The sequence below is a fragment of the Diadema setosum genome, chromosome 14 (genome assembly GCF_964275005.1).
Source record: "Diadema setosum chromosome 14, eeDiaSeto1, whole genome shotgun sequence".
NCBI lineage: Eukaryota > Metazoa > Echinodermata > Echinoidea > Diadematoida > Diadematidae > Diadema > Diadema setosum.
In genome coordinates, this window is record NC_092698.1 from 27719328 (window position 1) to 27741721 (window position 22394).

The following is a 22394-nucleotide window of genomic DNA, read 5'->3' on the forward strand; positions in this document are numbered from 1 at the left end:
CGCATACCCGAGTTTCGTGACAGAGGGCAAATTCCCATAGGTTAACACATAAACATAGGGGACGATCCCTGCGCCTGTGCAAGTTAGCTGTTATACGCGCGCTGCGTACCTGAGATGTGTATAGGGATGCTGCACGCAGTGTAGTGTAGAGCTCAAGCTGGCGCCAAGTGGAAAATTGTTAAAATTTACATTGTAATATTTATTTTGCTGCTCAAGATGCCTGAAATGGGTAATAATAATGATATGGACTGTCAACTTTCGGGGGATACGACATTAATTGCCCTCACTAGAATTGTAGTGCCCTCGTCTTTGACTCGGGCAATACACTTCTAGTTCAGGCAATAAATGTCGTATCCCCTACAAGGCCAGTCCATATTATATATATCAGGGAATAATTTTCCTGGTATCACATCACAATTTGCTATGCATTTTTACTCCACTGCTACATAAGCTATTTTTTTTTTTTTTTTTTTTTTTTTTTGTAATAGCAGTTTTCTTCCATAGAAGTGTACAGGATACCATTTGAAATATTGTTCATCAGCTGACATTGCTAATTATATTTCGAGTCTGAAGATTATTCCCTCCTGCGATTATTAATATCAGGATGGACAGATCGAAATGCTGAGTGGCTGATGACAAGAGCACAAATTCTGCCCCCTCCATGGAAAATGAATGCTCAGTTTGAATTTGCTGTACTTATTGCACAGAGAGCACAGTCCTCCATGATGTACTGGCAAAACTCACTGGTGGTTGAAGGATTCCAGTAGTCACCGCAATAATCGACTCAAATACATCCATACTTCGGTCCAAATTCTCAGGTGAGCTGTGATGTGATAATTACCCTCTGTACTCAGGCTCAATTTTTGGCAATGAAATAGGGCTCAAAATGCTTGGTTACACATAGTATGGGCCCTGTAATATTGGAATCATGGAACAAATGCTGATTTAAATGTTACCTTACTTACCTAACTGCATTGGTAGTAATATCATTAAATGGACCTCTGTGATAATTCCCATACATACATGGATTAAAAAAACAACCAAAAAACCTACAGTGTGAAAACTGTCACGGCATACTGGCTAATGGTATCTTCTGTAGATATAGAGTTACTACCAAAGTTCATGCTCAAGGACAATTACATCTAGTTTATGACATATGTAATCATTTAATCTTACAGTATCCTGACCACTTGTAGCCCTTTGAAAACGAGTCATGGCTGTCAATTAAAGTTGTTCATTGTCAATATTTGTTGATATGCATAATCATACAGCTAGACCACGTCAAATCCCTTTGAAATGTCAAAGGGATTCTCTTTTTCATCCCAGAGCAGAATATATTTCAACTGTTGTTGACAATGTTTCAGTGATAGGGTACATTTTTCCAAAGACGTGATTGTAGTGTTGCCAGATATCTTACAGGACTATTGCAAAGTGAGTGATTTCTTTTCTTTGTTTTGAGTGTTTTTGTGGTTGTTGTTGTTGTTTTTTTCCTTTTGACAGAAAGATGTAAGAAGACTGCACATACTGTCAGGGAGCACAATTTTTTTTTTTCTTTTTTTAAACTATGGTCTATTTCCTACACAACCATAATTATATGCACACAACATTCAAAGCTCTCTAAGGGCTAAAAAGGCAGTGTATCACAGATGCACTGTATAAAGTTAGTTTGGTAGACCCATGAATATTGTGCAGGGTGTGCATTTATTGCACACATAAAGGGGAATTTGCCCCAAATATGCATGTAAATGTGGGTTCAGTAAATGCAGAAATATTAGTGGAGCACATCCATTCAAAAGTTAGCAATAAATGTTGGTTAACACCATGTGCTGTAATCACTGGCTGCAGGCAGGTTACAAAACATGTGATGTGGGGTAGGGTAATGGTACAAATGAAACATTAAGAGTGCTCCACATACTGAAGTTTATCTAGCATAATGTTAACATCACCTCCATGTCATGAGCTACACTATATTCATTTTGGTACAAAGCCAAACAAACACAGAAAGCAGTGAAAAGCACAGTCTGCAGCCATAAATATTCTTTCTTCGTAACCATTTGCTTTCTTTCTTTCTTTCTTTTTCAGCAAACAAAATATAGTTTGTTTTATTTTTTTTAATATTTTTTACATTTTTAGTTATTCATTTATTCATTTTATATCCTGTGATGTGATGACAGCACTCCAAACACTTCTGGCCTAAAATGAAAAAATGAAAAAATAAAAAGATATAAAAAAAGGCCCATGATTACCAAACTGTTGTGCCCACAGTTTCTACAGACAATCGAGATCCCCTCCCCCCATTAAAAGCATAACACAGCCCCTGTGATGAGCTACAATGTACATAGATGTATCAAGCACTGTTCTCAAGAAATCAAAAAAGAAAACTAAAGCTCTATCACGGTATGCGTCCTCTTCTAGGAAGTGAAACTGATAAGAGCTCCGAACTCTGAGAAAAAAGAAAATCAACTCACTTCAAGGCATCATCAGTGACACTTTTGCATCCATGTAAACTTAGATTCTTCAGGAAACCACCACAGCGCTTTGATATGTGCTCCACAACTGGCCCCTGGGAGGAGGAAAAAAAAGGAAATGTGAAATGGTCAGCTCAGTGAAAAGATCTAAAGTGACTTGCCCTAGAACAATGTCAGACATGTGCAAGCAAAAAGAGAAATGAGTGTATAAACTATCAAACTTTGACCGAATGACAGTGAATTCTGTGGAAGGATTACAAGTATTTAAACCAATGCTGAGCTTACGAAGAGGAACAATATTATATCTCATAATTTTCAACACTTAAATTCTTTTTTCTTTCAAAGATCATTCTTTAAATATACTACTCGCCTTTCAATGGTATCTTTTTCAGAAGAATTTCTTACATTCATCTGTCCAAAATGACTGCACGAACACTATTCCCACATTTGCAGTTAAATTACAATGCAGAAAAGAAAAGCACTTGTATGAAAATATCTCTAGTGATATCTCAAAACTTTGAAAATTGTTGAACTTCGATGACTGAGCCATATAATGATATTCAAACGGATGACAAAACACTCAAGCGTACCAAAAATTTTAAATCATGCTGCTAGTACCAAGATATCTATGGGGGAAAAGAAACACAATGCTCATAAACTCTAGCCAAATCCAAATTGGCCTTTGTTTACAACCTGTCATGTGAGTAGATTTTGAAAGATTTTTGCCTTTACTATCCCTTAAAGCCACTTCTTCTTCTTTCTGCAGCTCAATTTCACATTATATCAAAGATTTTGGCACCTAATTACATGATGCTACTCAGACCTTTTTTAAATGGAATCATTGTTGAACAATTGATAACAGGGTTTGCAGGGTTGTAGGTACATTAAACACCTATTGTATCTCAGAGGCTGTAGACAATCACTTCGACTTCTTCACCCGTCAGACATGTCTTAGGCATTAACGTGTATACATATATTTCATCATTTCAACAATCAATTCACAATTGATACATTCTCACTGCAAACCTAGACTGAAGCAATCTTTAGTTAGGGGGATTGGGTTTTATTTTATGACACAATACACTTGCATTTTTTTCTCCTTTGCTCATTGCTGTACTATTGCCATTTTATTTGTCATATTGAAACATGAAAAAGAATTATTATTTCAGTTATCTTTAAAAGAATTATTCCCTTATGTTTACACATTAATACCAAAGAGAATTGATGTATTTTGTATAATTTGAGTGGAAGTGAATAAATATAATTTATAGAGGGAAAAAAAATCTTTCTCACCTCTATATCTGTCTGGAAGTTGAATAGGTCCACCTTCTGCCAGTTGCTACCATCCAGGGCAAGGATATTCCAGTACTGCAAGGGAAAAAAAATATCATTACACAGATCTATTGTTAGACCCATTAAAAACTTACAGTATGAGAAAGATGGACAGACAGACAGACAGACAGAAAGAGACACAGACAGACTGACACACAGACAGACTGAGAGAGGAAGAAGACTGAGACTGCCACAGCATCAAATCACTGGGTACAAAGTTGTTTGCAAGTTCCTCATGTTTGAAGATGAAAATAACCTGATCCCATGTTATCACATACTGTTATTCGTGCTGTGTTTCTACCCAGATCTGACATAATTTCTGAAAGTAAAGGAATTCTGCTAATAAATTCTAGGATATCTGTGCATCGTAGAATCATTACTCATCAAAACTTGACATGGTATACAATGCTCAGTGTTTATGTAATGTATATGCATACTAAACAAATAACTGCAAATATGCTGGTATGTAGTGGCTCCTAAGGCAAGGCAAGCTTGCTTTTTCACACAGTCCTGTTACCGCTACGGCTACAGGAAACCTACGTTACATGACATTTATGGCTCTGAACAAATATATATCACAGTTTTTTTTTCTTTTATTCTGCTAGGTCTCCATGCCTTGATTTGCTGCTGATTACTTTACATGCACATAAATACAGTATATGGACACCTGTGATCACTATTCCTTGAATCAAATTGATTCTAGGAGCAAACCAAAAATAAGACTCATATCTGGAGACGTAATTTACCATGTGACATCTCTGTGGGAGTTATACTTTCCTCAGGAGATTCTATTTTCCCTGAAGCACACAGCATTTAAATAAACTACATGTACTGTCTTGAAGGAAACTCTACCTCCAAAGAGACAGTCAAATGTTACAGTAGTACATATATGTACAACAATAGATAAGGCAATATTTGTTATATTATACAGTCACCTTGTACCTGGCACATAAATGTGTATCATCCCATTTCAGCCTCATTGGCAGCCAGTCAAAATCTGGAATTACATTACCTGACATGATATCACTGTGCCAGGCGATATAACAATTTCATTCCTTGCTCCATTAGGCACGCAATTGCATTATGACCACTCACTGACCATGTAGCCCATTTAGCACAGCATTTTTAGTCAGGATTGATAAGCTACACAAACACAAACTGTTACCAGCCAAGATTTCCAAGGGTTTTAGTGTACTGTAAAACGAGGAATGTTCGCGTGCATTTTAATTTCACGAATTTCGCGAGCCCCCAAGATTCGCGAAATTAATACACGCGAAAGTTCGTGTCTCCACTATGTGCATTGAATGACAGTGGCAGTTCGCGAAAATTTCATGCCCCAAAAGAGGCCGTCGGCTCCAATTTACGAAAAATTCATGCCGCGAATATATCACGTTTTACAGTACTTCTCTGCCGAATGAATAGGAAGCATTTACTTTACAAAAGAAGTAAAGACACCATTTGTATGTCTACCTTTAATTCACAAGATTTAATCAATGCAATCTTAATGCATGTTAATTATTGAAGTGAGTAACTTATAATTATGGAATAAAAAGCAAAAATTGCTCTGACTTTTAAAGAAAATTTTATACAGAATCACATTTCTATGAACTCTGTTACATTAAGTACTGCAGGTTTAAGAGAACATGACAGTCAAGATTTTGACATGATGTATAAATCACTAAAATATATGTTATCTAATGACATTCATGTATCATCTGCTGTGGAAATCAGTGCCTGAGTATGACTGCAAATTTTCTGTTGAAACATATTATTATATCCTACAAGATGCTTAATTGATGACTACAAAGTAAAGTTTTAAACATGAATATACATGTCAAGCTACTTAGAAAAGGAGTCATTTTCAGCTCTCTACTCTAACAATTGCTGAGGAAATATATACAATCTGCTCAATGTTATGTCAACATTTTTTTTTTTAGACTTGTAAATGTTTTGATAAAATCATACCAAGACAAAATACATTACACAAATTGAAGTTATTATCAGTACAAGATTTGAAGCAGCATTCAGCCTGGCTCCAATACAATGTACACGTATATTTGCCGATGTTCAATCATAAATGCTCTATCATTCTGCAATATGGGTGCTAGAGGTGAATGTGAACAGTTGTAGGTAGAATGTAGAACTATTATCATTTTATCATAAGTTGGCGATTGGAAGATGAGGTGGAGGATATATTGTAATTTGCAAGTCATCCCTAAATCAGCATTCACAAATTATGACCTCTAAAAGATTGATCTTGACCTGCGGCATACATGTAATCTCAAAGCAAAAAACTTACCTACAGTAATGTAAATCTCAAAAGATTTAATCTAATACCAGTTCATTTCATAATGTACATGTACACTATATGTAAGTCATGAAAATATCATTAGATAAATGGCTGTACATGTATGCACCATCATAGTGCAACCCATACACCTAGTAGCCTTCAGATGACATTCAATGTCAAGCAGATTTACAAGCCATCTCAATCAAAAGACTTGCTCCAGGCATGCATGGCTGTACAATGAAATTCACTGCAGCCAATAGTCATTATAACAATAGATGTTACACAATATAAAAGCTGTCAAAAGGGAACAAATGTAAAAATTGAACTCAAGATTTTCAAACTTTCAGGTTTTACTGATAGCTACTTTGTACATGTACAGCTGGGTATATGCTGTAACTAAAATCTAAAATCAATCATGCTGCCAGGAAAATCCGATCTTAAAGGCCCTGTCTACCTTTGGGAGCAGTGATTTAAAAGATTTCCAAGATATCACATTTGATGCATACACTGTATGTGTAGGTTAGTTGTATCACAAAACATCCTGCCATGCAAACATTTTGCAATAAAGCCTAAAATATAAAGGAGATATCACTATCTTTCTCATTAAACCATAACTGTAGACAGTTTAGTCTGGAAACATTTTTTTATTATAACTATTGTTTACATTTTGTATATTTAACAATACTTAACATCTATCATATTGGTTCAAATTTTTACACCGCTTGTTTCTATCCCTAACTCACATTTTAGAACTATTTTGAAGCTCTAATGCTGGGTTCTTGTTTCATCTGCAAATGGTAAATTATGCCTTTAAGGAATACATACAACAAACAGAACTATGAAAGTCAGTGTAATGATATGTGAGACAGACAGAACAAGACGGATGCACTTGTAAACAGACAGCTCGAAAAACATAATACATAATGTCATTCTTCAGAGCACAGACATCAAACTAAATATTCTTACCCTATTACATATTGGCTCCAGTCCAATCTTGGTTGAATGCTTTTCAAACTCTTGAAAAAAAGTCCCTAGAAAAGGCTTATGTCACAGATTCTAACATGATGCAACTGCAAAAGTCTGATCAGGCAGCTGACCTCTTCAGATCATATTCTCAAAGCACTACCATACACTGAAGTGTATATATATATATTACTTGCATGTGGGGATTATTGCACATTATACTAAACATGCTAAATCAAACTTAAAGGACAAGTTCACCTTCATTAACATAAGGATTGAGAGAATGTAGCAATATTAGTAGAAAACGTCATTGAAAGTTTGAGGAAAATCGGACAATCCGTTCAAAAGTTATGAATTTTTGAAGTTTTTGTGCAGTCACCGCTGGATGAGAAGACTACATACCGCAGTATATGATGTCACATGTGTACAACAATATAAGGAAAATATAAAGAGCATTTCACAAAATTTCATCTTTTGAAAAAAGTACATATTCCCTTGACTCGTCACTGACATATGTTATGGGTAATATTATTCCCATTGCCTTTAGAAAGAGGCAAGTCAAGTGCTCTTTCATTATGCGAAAAAAGTGAAAATATGTTGAATTTTCTTTACATTTTCTTTATACTGTTGTACTCATATGACATCACGAGCCTTAGTAGTCTCCTCATCCAGCGGTTCCAAAACAAAAGTTTTAAAAATTCATAACTTTTGCATCGATTGTCCGATTTTCCTCAAACTTTCAATGATGTGTTCTACTAATATTGCTGCATTCTCTCAATCCTTATGTATTTGAAGGTGGGCTTGTCCTTCAATCAACATAATTTTTTATGGGGGGGGGGTAAAAACGTAAACTTAAAATCATTAAGAAAAAAAAAAGAAAACATATCACAGTGCTGCATGATGTTAAAGGCATAATTTACCATATCTGCAGATGAAACAAAAACCCAGCATTAATGCTTTCTAAAATGTGGGTTAAGGATAGAAACAATCACTGTAAAAATATGAATTTGTATAATCGATGTTGAGTATTGTTAAATACACAAAATGTGAACAATAGTTATAATAAAAATGTTCCGGACTAAACCTTCTACAGTTACGATTTATTGAGAAAAATACTGATATGTCCTTTTAGGCTTTATTGCGAAAATTTTATATGGTAGGATGTTTTGAGGTACTTGCTACGCATATATGCCTTAAATGTCATATCTTGAAATTTTTTGAAATCACTGTTCCCAAAGGTAAACAGGACCTTTGATAAACAGAATTTCTTTAGGGGGGGGGGGGGTTAAAAATGTAAACTTATCATTTAGAAAAAACAAAACAAAACCCAACATATAACAGTGCTGCATGATGTTAAGGACAAGAGACAGTGTCATGTAGGACACACGTATTGTAAATAAACTTATTAGATACCTCATCATCCTCTTACAATTGTACATGAAAAAATTCTGACTGAATCTATTTGCAGGGTATTTTTTGAAGTCACCTACTGCAACATAGAGCTAATGGCTCTATCAGACTGTTTCCTGTATACTGACCACTCCTCAAGGTGTACAACTACTTTTGGGATAAAATATTGTGATCAGAGCTGAATGTTAGTTATACAACTACAGCAACGCGGAAGCCCCCCTGGTGAGGATTATGCCAAAGGTCTCCAGCATTTTTGCACTTTACGGCTTATGATATGCAGAAAGAACATGAATTACTTAGAGCAAATGCTCTCAGGTCTCTAGAGACGTTAAACCACAGGCCATGTGTGCCTGAATTATAAAAGCACTATCCTAGCTACTAACCAAAAAGGTACTGTTGTTCATACTGTATATACAACGACTACTGTCCATACAATGAGCTTCAGAATACATTATCATGAGTCTTTAGGACTACATTCGAATGCAAGACCAGAGTGAATTGTTTTGGTGGGGTTCCGGTTTTGACATTTTCACATCTGTACATGACTGAGGTAATTTTACACTACATCCTTGTGGAGTTAAAGACTTCGTATTTCTAATAATCGCATTACAATGTACTTACAGTTGGTACAACTAACAGCTGATACACTCTACTGTATTCGAATTAGTGCAACTTGGACCCTGACTGTTTTTGTAAAATATTACAAAGGATGATGGTTCTTTTTTTCTCATTTTTCATGGTACACCTTACCACTATAGAACCATGCTCATCCAGCAACAGTATTGCATCTCAGTGCACTAATCACAGCTATGCAAACAATCCATCATACACCAGGTACTCCAGTCACCAGAGAGTTATACAGTGCATACAATGATATTAATAATAATAATAATAATGATGATGATAATAATAATAATAATAATAATAATAATAATAATAACAACAACAATAATAATAATAATAATAACAATAATAACAATAATAATAATAATAATAATAATATTCAATCATATACAATGTACAGTACGTACCATGACAATCAACAATATGTACATGTTGTACATGTGTACAGATTTGTATCACCATGCATGATGTGTGTATCTACATGTACCGTACATGTACGTTTGTAGATGACAGTGAAAGAGTTGATATGTGCTGGAGCACAGTTTATACAATTAGAAATCACAACGGCTCACTTTTAAATGGCTTAGCTGAAATTAAATAAGCCTTCACATGACATCCACAAAGCAACGCTGCCTTCTGCGTAGGCTTTGATACTGCTACAAGTTTTGGAGCACATGCTGATTAGAATGCACTACACAGGCTAGCCCAGGTTTGTGCACACTAAAGCACTAGCTCTCTTCACAGGTTTACCCCTAAATCAGCCACACTGTCCAGAAACCAGACACACGGTAACATTTCATAAACTTGGCTATAAAAACATTGAATAATGCATGATGTAACCTCTTTATGGCAACCACAAGAAGAGTATGAAGCTTCACTTTGTCATTTTCTTTCTTGACCATGCATGCATATTGAGCATCAGATCCACCTGGAAATAAACTGTGACCTTGTATATCATGTATGAAGTGTTTTCTTCAGTAACATATATATGTCACATTAACAGAGTTGTATGAAGCAGGAAGTTATCACCATAACATTTCTGACTCACAACATCTTTGAAAAAAGTCCAACAACATTGTGTTTTGCTGATTTTTAACCATATTTTTATATTGTACATTGTACATGTAAATTCTAAGAGTCTTGTGATACCATCAGAAAAGAAACATTGTTTTTTACTTCAATTTACTTTCACAATATGGAAGAATTCATTATGTTTTAAGAAAGGTTTAGTAACAGTCAAAATAAAAAAAGATATAGGAAACACTCACAAAAATTGTATTTCCGAATCTATATTCTTGAACTAGCCCATATTCATTGATCTTTGATAAATTCTAATATTTACCGTACTTACAATCTTTGTAGTGCACCTGATTTAAAAAAAAAAAAAAATAGAATTGTTGCTATGGCGACTGGCATGCCTCCGCCATAATGCATGATTCTCCTAATGGTCTATAGTAAATGTGGACAATGTCTGATTACATTTTCACAAAATTGACAAAATATCAAAATGGCACGTTTGTCACAAAAATGCTGAATGTTCACCTTCCTTGACCTAGGTTTAATTGGATGAATGGGAGAGCATGTACATGTATCTGGGGATTTTAGGACTTTACTTGACTTTGACCCTTTCATAAGTCTATGCTTTGGGTAATTTTTAAGGTTCGGAGAAAAAGTGCAATTTCTGTATCGAAAAGTAAATTGTTATCATTTTCATCTGGCCTTTGACCCTTGACCATTGACCCTAAAATTCATATGATAATCACTGTCAGGCAGAACATGTATAAATATGTACTAAGTTTCAAGATAACTTGAGCCATTTCCAGGATATGGAGGAAAAAGTAAAGTTCAGCACTTTTACAGTACGCGCAATAAGAAACGCCTCCGTCAATTTCGTTTTCCAACGAAAGTTCGTTATCGATCGAGTAGCAACGAAATCTGGACGAAATTTGGACGAAATTTCGTTATCGATTTATTAGCAACGATTCTGACGCTTTGTGGACGCTTTGTGGACGCATTTCACGCACGACCGCCCGCTCAATTCCGTTCGGCAACTGCGTTGCTCGTTCGGAAAATGCGTGTTCGGAGCTCGGCAGTTTCGTCCAAATTTCGTTAGAAGCGTCCGTGATCCAAGGCGCACATGGAATACAGTACACACGTGTGTGTGTAGTGGCCACATCCACAGCCGCTAGCCGCCAAGAATCACTGCAAGATTAGACTCAGCAAGTAGCACAGCGGTCGGGAATGAGAACAGTAGACAGGCGTGGAATTCACCTGATACACATAATAATACTAAAAATGGTAACATGTATACATATATCGATGCCGTTTTCATTGAAGCAATTTGTAAAAGTTTTAGTTTCCTTACCCTAGCTGTAAGTACGGCACCGTTAGCAGATTATTCACTGCATTTAGTGAAAGTCACCTGATACATCACATGGTGGTGTGCGGGCTGCATGTAACCAGGGAATGTGCACGTATGGGAAAGGCGAGTGCGCCGTATGTGCGTCGCCATTGCTATGGCATGGCTCGCTCGGCTGAACGAAACAGATGTTATACGATGTAGTAGTTCACGTGTTTTGTTTTGTTCTTTACAAGCAGAAAATAAACAACTGTTGATCATGAAATAGACTAAATTACCAATCAGAGATCATTCGGGTTCATAGTATTTAAGAGAAATCACGCAATTTTGGCGAGGGTGAACCCACAGCTACCCACAGGAACCTTATCGTAGAATGCCGACCAAAAAGAAAATGGTTTCACTAAAATTGCGTGTACGTAAAATCCATTTGAGTATAGGAAGAAAATTAACCCCCAAAAAGAGGAAAAAAGAAATTAGAAGGATTTGTTCGCCGTTATTTGGTCATTAAATATATTTCTTTCTTCAGCAATTGCGCGTTACATTGCCCGTTTTTTTATTGAATCAGGGCCCTGTTGCATAAAACCCTTACCGCTGGACTTACCGCTCCTTTCTAGCGGTAAGTCTTCAAATCAGCGGTAAATTTTATAATCCTTGATGCTGATTGGCTGTGATGCCTAATTTTGACGGTAGTTACCATTGAAATTCAATGGTAAGTTTTATGCAACGGGCCCCAGAAAAGCAAAAAAAAAAAAAAAAAAAAATATTCAAAACAAGACAATACGTTTAATTCTTAGTTTGATATCGTTTATTTCTTTATTGGACAGAGAGATAATTCAGACGGTACGTGGAATTTTCAAAGCGACTAATTCAGACTGATTCTTAGTTTGACTTGGCTCTTTCTTTCTTTCTTTCTTTTTTCTTTTTTTTTTGGGGGGGGTGGGGGGTTGAGGGTCATGTTCGTTGTACCCATGCACCCATAAGGTTCGTTAGTACGAAAATGAAACATTCAGATACACGCGACTTCCCTACACGAAAAATAGATGTTCGTAAATGTGATAGTCAAATTATGATTCATAATCCGAAAATGCACGAATGTTTGTGATTGGATAGGTGCGTTATTGTCGGATTAGCAAACCTTCGGAGTACTGTAGTATCGAGCCTGTTGTATTCACGGATAAACGAACTTTTGGAATAATGAATTTTATATTCAGAGCAAGACAATAAGTTTAATTCTTATTATAGTTTGACATCGTTTATTTCCTAGTTGTGAAGCGGGAAGCGAGAGATAATTCTGAAAAGAAGTATACAGACGGAACATGAAATATTCAAAGCAGCTATGAGATTAAATCTTAAGTTGTTTATTTGTTTGTTTGCTTGCTTGTTTGTTGTTATGCTCAAGTGTTGGTGTAATTATATATACATTTTTATTTATTTTTTTTTTTTTAGGGGGGAGGCATTTTTGTAGTACCCACTGCACGTAAAGTTCGCTGATGCGAAAGTGATAAAATGTTCCGTAACACGCAAATTCCCTACACCATAGATGTTCGTACCTAGTGTGAAAATAAAATGTATTACTATTATCATTTTTTTCCCCATTGTTCGATTAGCAAAACTTCGGAGTGTCAATCCTTTCGTTTTCGGATAAACGAACTTCCTTAACTCACAACACCACTTTCAGAGTAACAAACTAGTTATTATTTTATTCGGGCATTGAGAATACACGTAGTTCAGGAAAATCTTTAAGGCAAGAATTACGATGGATTCTTAGTTTGAAATCATTTTATTGATTTCCGTGGTGTTCATTATTCGGAAAAAGAAAACGGGTGCGCTATTCCGATGGTTACGGCGTTATTTCGAATCCGAAACACGCATATTCCTTGTGCCTATCCATGTTTGTTGATTCGAAAATGTAATCATGCTGCGGGTAATTGCTATATAGGGCCATATATTGTTTTATTTCTGTCTATTGTTATATTATTATTATTATTATTATCATTATTATTATTATTATTATTATTATCATTATTATTATAATTATTATTATTATTATTATTATTATTATTATTATTATTATTATTATTATTATTATTATTATTATTATTATTATTATCGTCTTTAACATTATTAACCAATATTTTGATTAACGAGCATTTTGTTGGCTGTTGTTTTTTTTTTTTTTTTTGGGGGGGGGGGCATTGCCCGATTAGCAAACCTTCGGAGTGTCAATCCTTTTGTTTTCGGATGAACGAACTTCCTTTCCTCAGAAGAAGAAATCAGAGTAACAAACTAGTCATTATTTTATTCGGGCATTGGGAATAGTTCAGGAAAGAAACAGAAGGGAGGAATCCGAAACACGCATATTCCGTGTGCTTATTTATACGTCATGTTTATTGATATGCTGCGGCTAAGGGCCTATTGGAGGTCGTTATACCTCTCGTTTGGTGTACGATTTCTTTCGTTTCATATCACTTTATTTGTTCCCTTCATATTCTTAATCTAAAGGTAATTCTTTCAATTGCCTCGCACTGTGTACATGCATTTTCGTAACGGCGATTTCCCGCTTTGCTGCAGTATTTCGAAGGGTGTTTGATGCCAGCCGCTTCGGTGTGCTCTGTGGTAATGTTTATGTAGTTGTCGGGGAGGTTGTTGATACTTTGTCTGTTGACATTTATTTTCGTACAGGCAGGGGCGGATCCAGGAATTCTGTACAGGAGGGGGGAGGGGCACAACTAGTATTTCTGGTGCCACTTCCGGGTTTCACTTCTTTTTTTTTTTCACGAGAAATAAAGGGGGCGTGTGCCTCATGCGCCCCCTCTGGATCTGCCACTGCTACGTGTTTATCTCGAGTGATGGTGATCGTGTTTCTAAATGTTTATAAAAAAAGGACATTATCTGAGTGATGCCTGATGATAGTGCAGGTGATGATAATCAACGATGCTGATGTAAAAGACGGCTTGCTGTGGATGCTGAGCGTTTATACGTGTCCTTCGTTTATTTAAATAAGTTTTCCCTCTTTTACTCTTCTTTCCCCTCCCAAGAATGATGAAAAAAGAAAATACTGTACCTACACCTCACAACAAAAGGAACCACGTGTGAACAACCATCGTTAAGTTCAATCGAAACGTTCATTATTAGCAAAGAATAAGGGGAAAACACGAGTGACGGAAAATGATAGAAGCGACGAGATTGTCTTCTTGTGTATAATGCGGTCTCTTGGGATTGGAAAAACCCCACCCTCGGATCCCTTTGTGGAAATTTCCACAAAACCAGGTGCGTGCCAGACCCCAGGTGCCAGACGAAAGAATGCGCGCACTGGTGTAGTATATCGATCGAAGAACTCGCTGGTGAGTTGAGTTAAAGGAATCATTGCAAAGATGTTCTGATTCTTTCGCCTTTCTTTAGGCGCATACATCGAACAGTCGATTATTGCGTACTTGATCTAAGTACAATGTATTTATATGTTCCCGAGCTGTAAAAAGGAATTGATTAATCACTCAAAAATGCAATCACAGATTATGAAAGGTCGCATATGCCTAGACAAATTCACTGAGATGTCCTATGTGAGATGCAGCCACCACCCGATTAAACAGCAAAATCATGACAGTAAAATTTCACGCTCACCAAAACTGCCTATCACTTTTCATATGAATTTTGGTTATCAACACTCGTTCGTGGATTTGTTTGTTTGCATGTTTTGTGTGTATTATTCCTCGATCCTGAAAGACGTAATAATTATTCGCATCGAACGTAAACTGTTTACCGTAACTAAGCCTATGGCGCATTCGATCCATTCAACTTGCAGTAACCTCTAAGGCAGTAAGTTAGTACAGCTGTAGCACATGGTGCATTCCTTTGAACCACATGTTTCGCATATCGGCACATCCAAACACATTAGCGATCGTCGTTATGGCAAACTTTCCGATTACAGTCAAGGGAGAAGAAATCGTAATACTGTACATGTACTTATGAAAGTGATTATGCTTAAGATCAAATAAAATGAAGAAGTTTGAAAACAACTTGGCAACACTCAATCAAGTTTTTCATTCTCACACACAAAAGCTCTCTTGAGAAAATGAAAGCATTCCCCCTCCCCTGCTAGATAATGGAAGTTTTCATTACTAGCCCAGCAAGTTTTGGGAGTGTACATGAATGTTTTTCGGATAGAGTCAAAAGGGACCTAAGCTTCCGATTATAGCAGAATCTTCGTCAGAAGCAAAATGGCAAATAGGCGGAAAAAGCAACCACACACATGTAAAGCCACTTCACACAACAAGAACAGTCGGGGCAAATGGACACAGAACAAAGAAAACAAAAGGAGAGGGTAGGAAGTCGTGGGCAAGGAGCCCAACAGGTAAAGGGAGGGCCAGGGGGATTAGAGCAGGAGGATGGACAGACAAAAGGCAGGGGAAGGTTAGTAATGGTCGCCGTGAGGGCCAGGGGGCAACCATTGAAGGAAAAGGATGAATATGGAGGCAACATCAAACAAGATAAGGAACAACAGAGAGATAAAGAAAGGTAAAGCGTGAAATAGCAACAGCAAAGGGGGGGGGGGGGGTGAGCAAACAGCAAGCCCTAGAAAGGATCTGTACAAGTACCAAGAGGATGCAACAAAATGAAAGTGAGAGTCAATCAACAAATGCAATTAACTATATCAAAGTATGGTAATATTAATACAGTAATAATGATGATATTGACAAAACAAATTAGAATAATAATCATTAAAGCACATAAAAAAAAGGGGGACACAAAGTCCATGGGAGAGAAAATGTATACTTGCAAAGCAAGTATCAATAGGCAAAATAAATACATTTCAAAGAGCTGGTTCATATGAAATCACCTTTGATTTATGATTTTACAAACAAGAATTTTCATCGCTTACCTATTTCTTTTATTACTTTCGTAATGTCATGATATTTCATGATGGCATGTGTTCTGTCTTTACATGGCAAGATAGGGTTTTTTTTCCATCCAGGGTCAAAAGAAGAAAGTGATAGAAAGATAATTGAAAGGATAGAATGAAACACCTACTCAGCAGGCTCTTGATATAACGCAAAAGCAATTCATCAGAAATGCAGTACAGTTCTAAATAATTTATCAGTGGAAAAAAGAGCAAAGAAAATGGGATTTCGAGTTCAATAGGAGTAGGAACATCGCAATTTACAGACTTGGACCTGATGCAAACATATTGTCTAGCTTCTGGTTGAGTTTCTTCAGAGACATAAATTTAGGTAGCAGTAAACCAGAGTGAACAAGCAAAAGGATACAATTAAGTGAAAAAATAAAATGCAGGTCTCTAGACCACTACAGTGCACGATCGAGCGAGCAACACTAAAACAGCCCCCAGGGCCTGGCCAGGCCATGTCGTCGGTGTCACTCTCGTCTTCTATACAGGCCTACATTGTACATACATCGTTTCGTACTCGTCATCGCCAACGTCATGATGGTCGGTCACACGAAATAAATTGCATCATCATAAGAGCTCTTATATCAACACCACTAGATAGTAGAATCATTATCATTATCACTATCATTCCAGTCAATCTCATCCAAAGCGAAACCCTCAAAATCCTCAAAATCATCACTAGATAGTAGAATCATTATCATTATCACTATCATTCCAGTCAATCTCATCCAAAGCGAAACCCTCAAAATCCTCAAAATCATCGTGGTTAATATCAATATTAATACTCTCACAAAACACATCTGTAAACGATTCAGACATCGCAGACCTAGCTACACATCTTGCACACAAAAATGAAATGGAGGTGGAAAACTACGATGAATACACAAAAACTATCGACGATGGCATTTTACCGTAGCATAAAATACACAGAGTATCTTGCACCGGAAAAAAAAATGGACGTGGAAAACTACGATGAGGAAAACTAGGGTGAAAACCCGATGCGTGAAGACGGACGATGAAGACACTTTTACGGTAAAAATACTTACACGGAAACAAACGAGTGGGTACGATATTCTCGCACACACGAAGATAATCGACACATCGTTCAATCGAAAAACTCAACAAACACTCGAACAAAAACTCACCCAAAATTGTGGCAAACATGGTAATCACTTAATAAAAATGAGAAAAAAACACTCTCAGAAGTATGATTGTACTCTGAAAAGAAAGGGATACAATGATACGGAAGCAAAAGAGAGAAAATGAGAGAAATGGACGGGAAACCTAGAGAACTTCGACGAAAGAAGAGCTAGCGATTCGCGATTAGAGCTAACTTTGTATACACTGTAGCTGTGTGTGTGATCGCGCGTACAAAGGGTTGAAAGCGTTGAAAGCGTTGAAAGCATTGAAAGCGTTGAAAGCGTCCACAGCTTCGGAAAAGCGTTCGGGGATTTCGTTGAATTCGTTGAATTCGTCCAAAATCCGTCCATGAAGTCTGGACGCAAAAAGCGTTGAAAACGTCCCAGGCGAAATCAACAACGCTAAAAGCGTTGGGACGAAATTTGGACGCACTTTCGTCGGGCGTTTTCTATTGCGCGTACTGTACTTGATCTTTGACGTTTGACCTTTTGGCAAAAAAAAAACACCCTTCCCAGAGAATTTCTATTGGGTTATACATATATGCATACACCAAGTTTAAAAAAATAACAATCCTCTAGGCATTGCATAAACACATATGAGGGAAATAGTAAAATTTTGAAGTGTTGCCCTTGACCATTGAGCCCTGACGTTTGACCCCATGTACCCCAAATTCCCTAGAAAATCACTGCCAGTCAGTGCATGCATATATACTATGTTCCATGAAGATACCTTGAACCATTTCCAAGATATGGATAAAAAAGTGAAACTTTAACATTTTTACTTGACCTTTTGACCTTTGACCTCATGACCCCAAACTTTCACCGGAGAATTTTAATAGAGTAATACATGCATACACTAAGTTTCAAGAAAATATCTTCAGGCATTGCATGGATATGGGGGAAATAGTGACATTTTGAGCATTTGACCTTGACCTTTTGACCTTGAGCATGTGCACCAAAAAGTTGATAGGCACAACTTCACCCCCTAATACACATACATGCCAAGTTTCATTAGGACACCTCAAAGGGTTTTTTAGTTATGCTGTCCACAAAATTCATTACGGACGGACGGACGGATGGAAGGACGGGCAACCCGAAAACATAATGCCTCCGGCACCACTTTGTGGCGGAGGCATAAAAAAACTAGAAATGTCGCTACAGCGACTGGTTATACCCCCGCCAAACAACATTTCATAAGCTTTGGTCAAAACAACATTTCATAAGCTTTGGTCAAAAAACTGAGGAAGTAGTTAAATCCGCAAGATCTTTCCTTGATCTTCTGCCATTAATATGCCGTTACCATGGCAACGTACTTTCGGGTACTGTCGAAAAATGCGTCTTGCACATCTACAACCAAAGGCACACATCTGTACCAAGTTTCATGGAAATTGGGCAAAAACTGAGGAAGTAGTTTGCAACACAAAATTTTCCATCATTTTGGCTCATAATATGTGAGCTGTTACCATGGCAACATACTTTTTGTCACTGTCAAGAAATGTGTCATGCTGACCTATATCCTAAGACAAACATTCAATATGAATTCCATGAGAATTGGAAGAACACTGATGAAGCAGTTTTGCCATGAAGCATTTTGCCCTATATTTTACCAATAACATGCCGTTACCATGGCAACGCACTTTTTGCCACTGCAGAAATATGTGTCTTGCACATTAACATTCAGATGAACATCTGTACCTAATTTCATAAAAATTGATCAAAAACTGTGGGAGTTCGCGACGCAAGATTTGTACCCATTTTTGCCCATAATATGCCGTTACCATGGCAACGTACTTTTGGGTACTATCAAAAAATACGTCTTGCACATCTACAACCCAAGGCACACATCTGTGCCAAGTTTAATGGGAATCGGTTGAAAACTGAGGAAGTAGTTCGCGACGCAAGATTTGTACCCATTTTTGCCCATAATATGCCGTTACCATGGCAACGTACTTTTGGGTACTGTCAAAAAATACGTCTTGCACATCTACAACCCAAGGCACACATCTGTGCCAAGTTTTATGGGAATCGGTTGAAAACTGAGGAAGTAGTTCGCGACGCAAGATTTGTACCCATTTTTGCCCATAATATGCCGTTACCATGGCAACGTACTTTTGGTTACTGTCAAAAAATATGTCTTGCACATCTACAACCCAAGGCACACATCTGTGCCAAGTTTTATGGGAATCGGTTGAAAACTGAGGAAGTAGTTCGCGACGCAAGATTTGCAACGGACCGACCGCCCGACCGACCGTCCGCTGATTCCTATATACCCCCTTCAAACTTCGTTTGGCGGGGGTATAAAAAACATGATTACTTGGCATGAAAAAAAAAGTAAAACACAATCAGTACTAAAAAAAGCAACAACCTAGAAATGTTGCTATGGCGACTGGTATGTCACATGCCATATCACATGGTTCTCTATTTCATGACAAAACTTCAAGCTCAAAATATGGGATATATATATATATATATATATATATATAAAATATAAAAATATATATATTATATATATAAAATATTCTCAAAGTATGGGATAACATTGTGACATTTTAACATTATTACTTGACCTCTGACCCCATGGCCAAATCTTTCCCTAAAGAGTCATTGTGCAGTAATGCCTAGTTTGATTAAGTTTATGCATTGAGTAATCTCCAAGGTATGGAGGAAAAGTGTAACTTTACAGCATTGAATGGTAGAATTTTAGATCTTTTTTTAACCTGATCTTTGACATTTGACCCCTAAAATCCCAAGAGAATCATTGACAGGCAGTACATGCATATGTGCACCAAGTTTCATGAAGATACCTTAAGCCATTTAAGATATGGAGAAAAAAAGTGAAATTTTAGCATTTTTCACTAGACCTTTGACCCCATGGCTCAAAACTTTTTCGAGAATCTTCGTCTGTTAATACATGTACACACTAAGTTTATAAAAAAATACATTCAGGCACTGCGTAGATATGGGGGAAATAGTGAAATTGTAAGAATTTGATCTTGAACTTTGACCTTCAGAATCTGCACCTGACAATTGATAGCCACAACTTCATCCGCTCATACACAAAGTTTCATTAGGATACCTCAAAAGATTTTTAAGTTATATGCTGTCCACAATAATTGATCGCCAAATGCAGGGATGGGCAGACGGACAGAAGAACAGAAAACCCGAAAACAAAATGTTCACTATAAACAATGAAAACTACATAGTAGAAATGAAGTGTTCATGGCTTATAAGGCCTTTAAATGTTACAATTGCAGCCGAAGGAAAATCTATTATTGAACCATGAGTCAAATCTCAGGTACGGCTGTAGAGCTGTCTGTCAGTTGAAAGACAAGACTTTCCTTTAGGTTTCCTTAGTGATTCAGGATTTTACTAGAAAAACAAGCATTAAAGAACAAGCATAATATTGGTAACACAAATATATTGTCAGAAAAACTAGGCAAGGTATGTTTTGAACTATTAGGAGTAAAAAATTTGTTTTTTTTTTTATTATGTGGATCAGCACCATTGTTACATAATGACAAAAATGAATACTTGCAATTCTAGTTGGCACATTGTAAGCATGAATACTGACAATTGGCATGGAAGACTTATCCACACTGAATATTCATGTTTTCCCCCACAATATTCTTTGATTCAATTAGAAAAAATTAGGACATTCAGTGAATTTGTCTGATCACAAGCACATAAAATATTTCTTTCCTAAAATCATGAAATGAACTAGAAATTTGCAATAGCATTTCCTGTAGCCACTCAAGCACTCTTCACAACAGATCACTGCTGCACTTTGATGGTGAATATCAGCAACTCTAAAAAAAACCTACTTTTGCTACATTTTTTTTAATATACTAACCTTTGATACTTGCGCACATCTGCACAGACTAACCACATCCAGATAGGAAAAAACTCTGCAAAGAATAGTGAGCATCAAACAATTAGCAAATGTACACACAAGAATATTGAAGGAACATGGCAAAATATATGGTACAAGCAAATGGCAGGCAAAGCATTCATTATATTTATTTTATTTGACATAAGTTTGTTCTTTGAATAGGAGTAAGACGTAACTAAAAATAAATTGCACATCAACTCCCATGGGTACATTAAAAACAGACGCTTGGTCTTTCTTAAACACACGGGTACACTTCCACACATATTTCATCTATGATATTTGAGGGGTTCTTTTTCTGGGGAGGCAGATATTCTTTCAGTTGTTTATACAACTATTCATATTCAATATTTTTTCCCCATAACACTGCAATTATTTCTGACAGAAATCTTTGATTTAAACAAATCACATTCTCAGAAGAGGCAACATATTGCAAGCAATACATTACCAAAGGCACAAACTTGAACTTTGACCTTCACATTCATTCTCTCCTGCTCCTTTACTGGGATGGTTTAATTTCAGTCTGTTCTGCCACATTGAGTACCTGTAGGCCCCTATATGCAAAGTCTACTTATAGTTCCAGCTGTCACTGGGGCTTTTAAACATTTCACCTTTGACCATATAAGGTTTTTCTGAAAATATTCACAGCATATACACGTAGCTGTGACCTTGTCATGAAATTGTCAATTTGTCTTTAAACTCTGAGCAAATCCATTGAAGACTCTTTGGATTCTGGTGAGAAAATTACTTTTAGCCAGTGTCTACTGACCTTTGATATTGAAATTTGATCAGTAACTCTATCATTTCAATGCAGAAATTGTCCACATATCACTTTGTATATATACCTGTGCTATCAAACTATGAATGCCATACTGGAAATATTTTTCACCTTCATTGTAAGTAGACTATATTTATTTTTTTTTTTACCTCAACCTTTGACCTGTCAGCATAATGCAATTAACTGTTTATGTCTACCCTTTTTACAAAACTTACATTACCACTGAACATTCTCAGCTACAA

General features: G+C 36.6%; 1 protein-coding gene across 1 annotated transcript in view; it reads right to left on the minus strand.

Moving 5' to 3' along the window:
- The window catches only part of LOC140237394 (uncharacterized), a 52168-nt gene that overhangs the window by 14141 nt on the left and 15633 nt on the right, over positions 1 to 22394 (minus strand). Inside the window, exons 3-5 of the mRNA XM_072317315.1 lie at positions 21339 to 21393; positions 3762 to 3836; positions 2469 to 2563 (exon numbers count right to left, since the gene is read on the minus strand). Coding sequence (XP_072173416.1) covers positions 2469 to 2563; positions 3762 to 3836; positions 21339 to 21393 — 225 coding nt within the window. The remainder of the gene's footprint in view (positions 1 to 2468; positions 2564 to 3761; positions 3837 to 21338; positions 21394 to 22394) is intronic.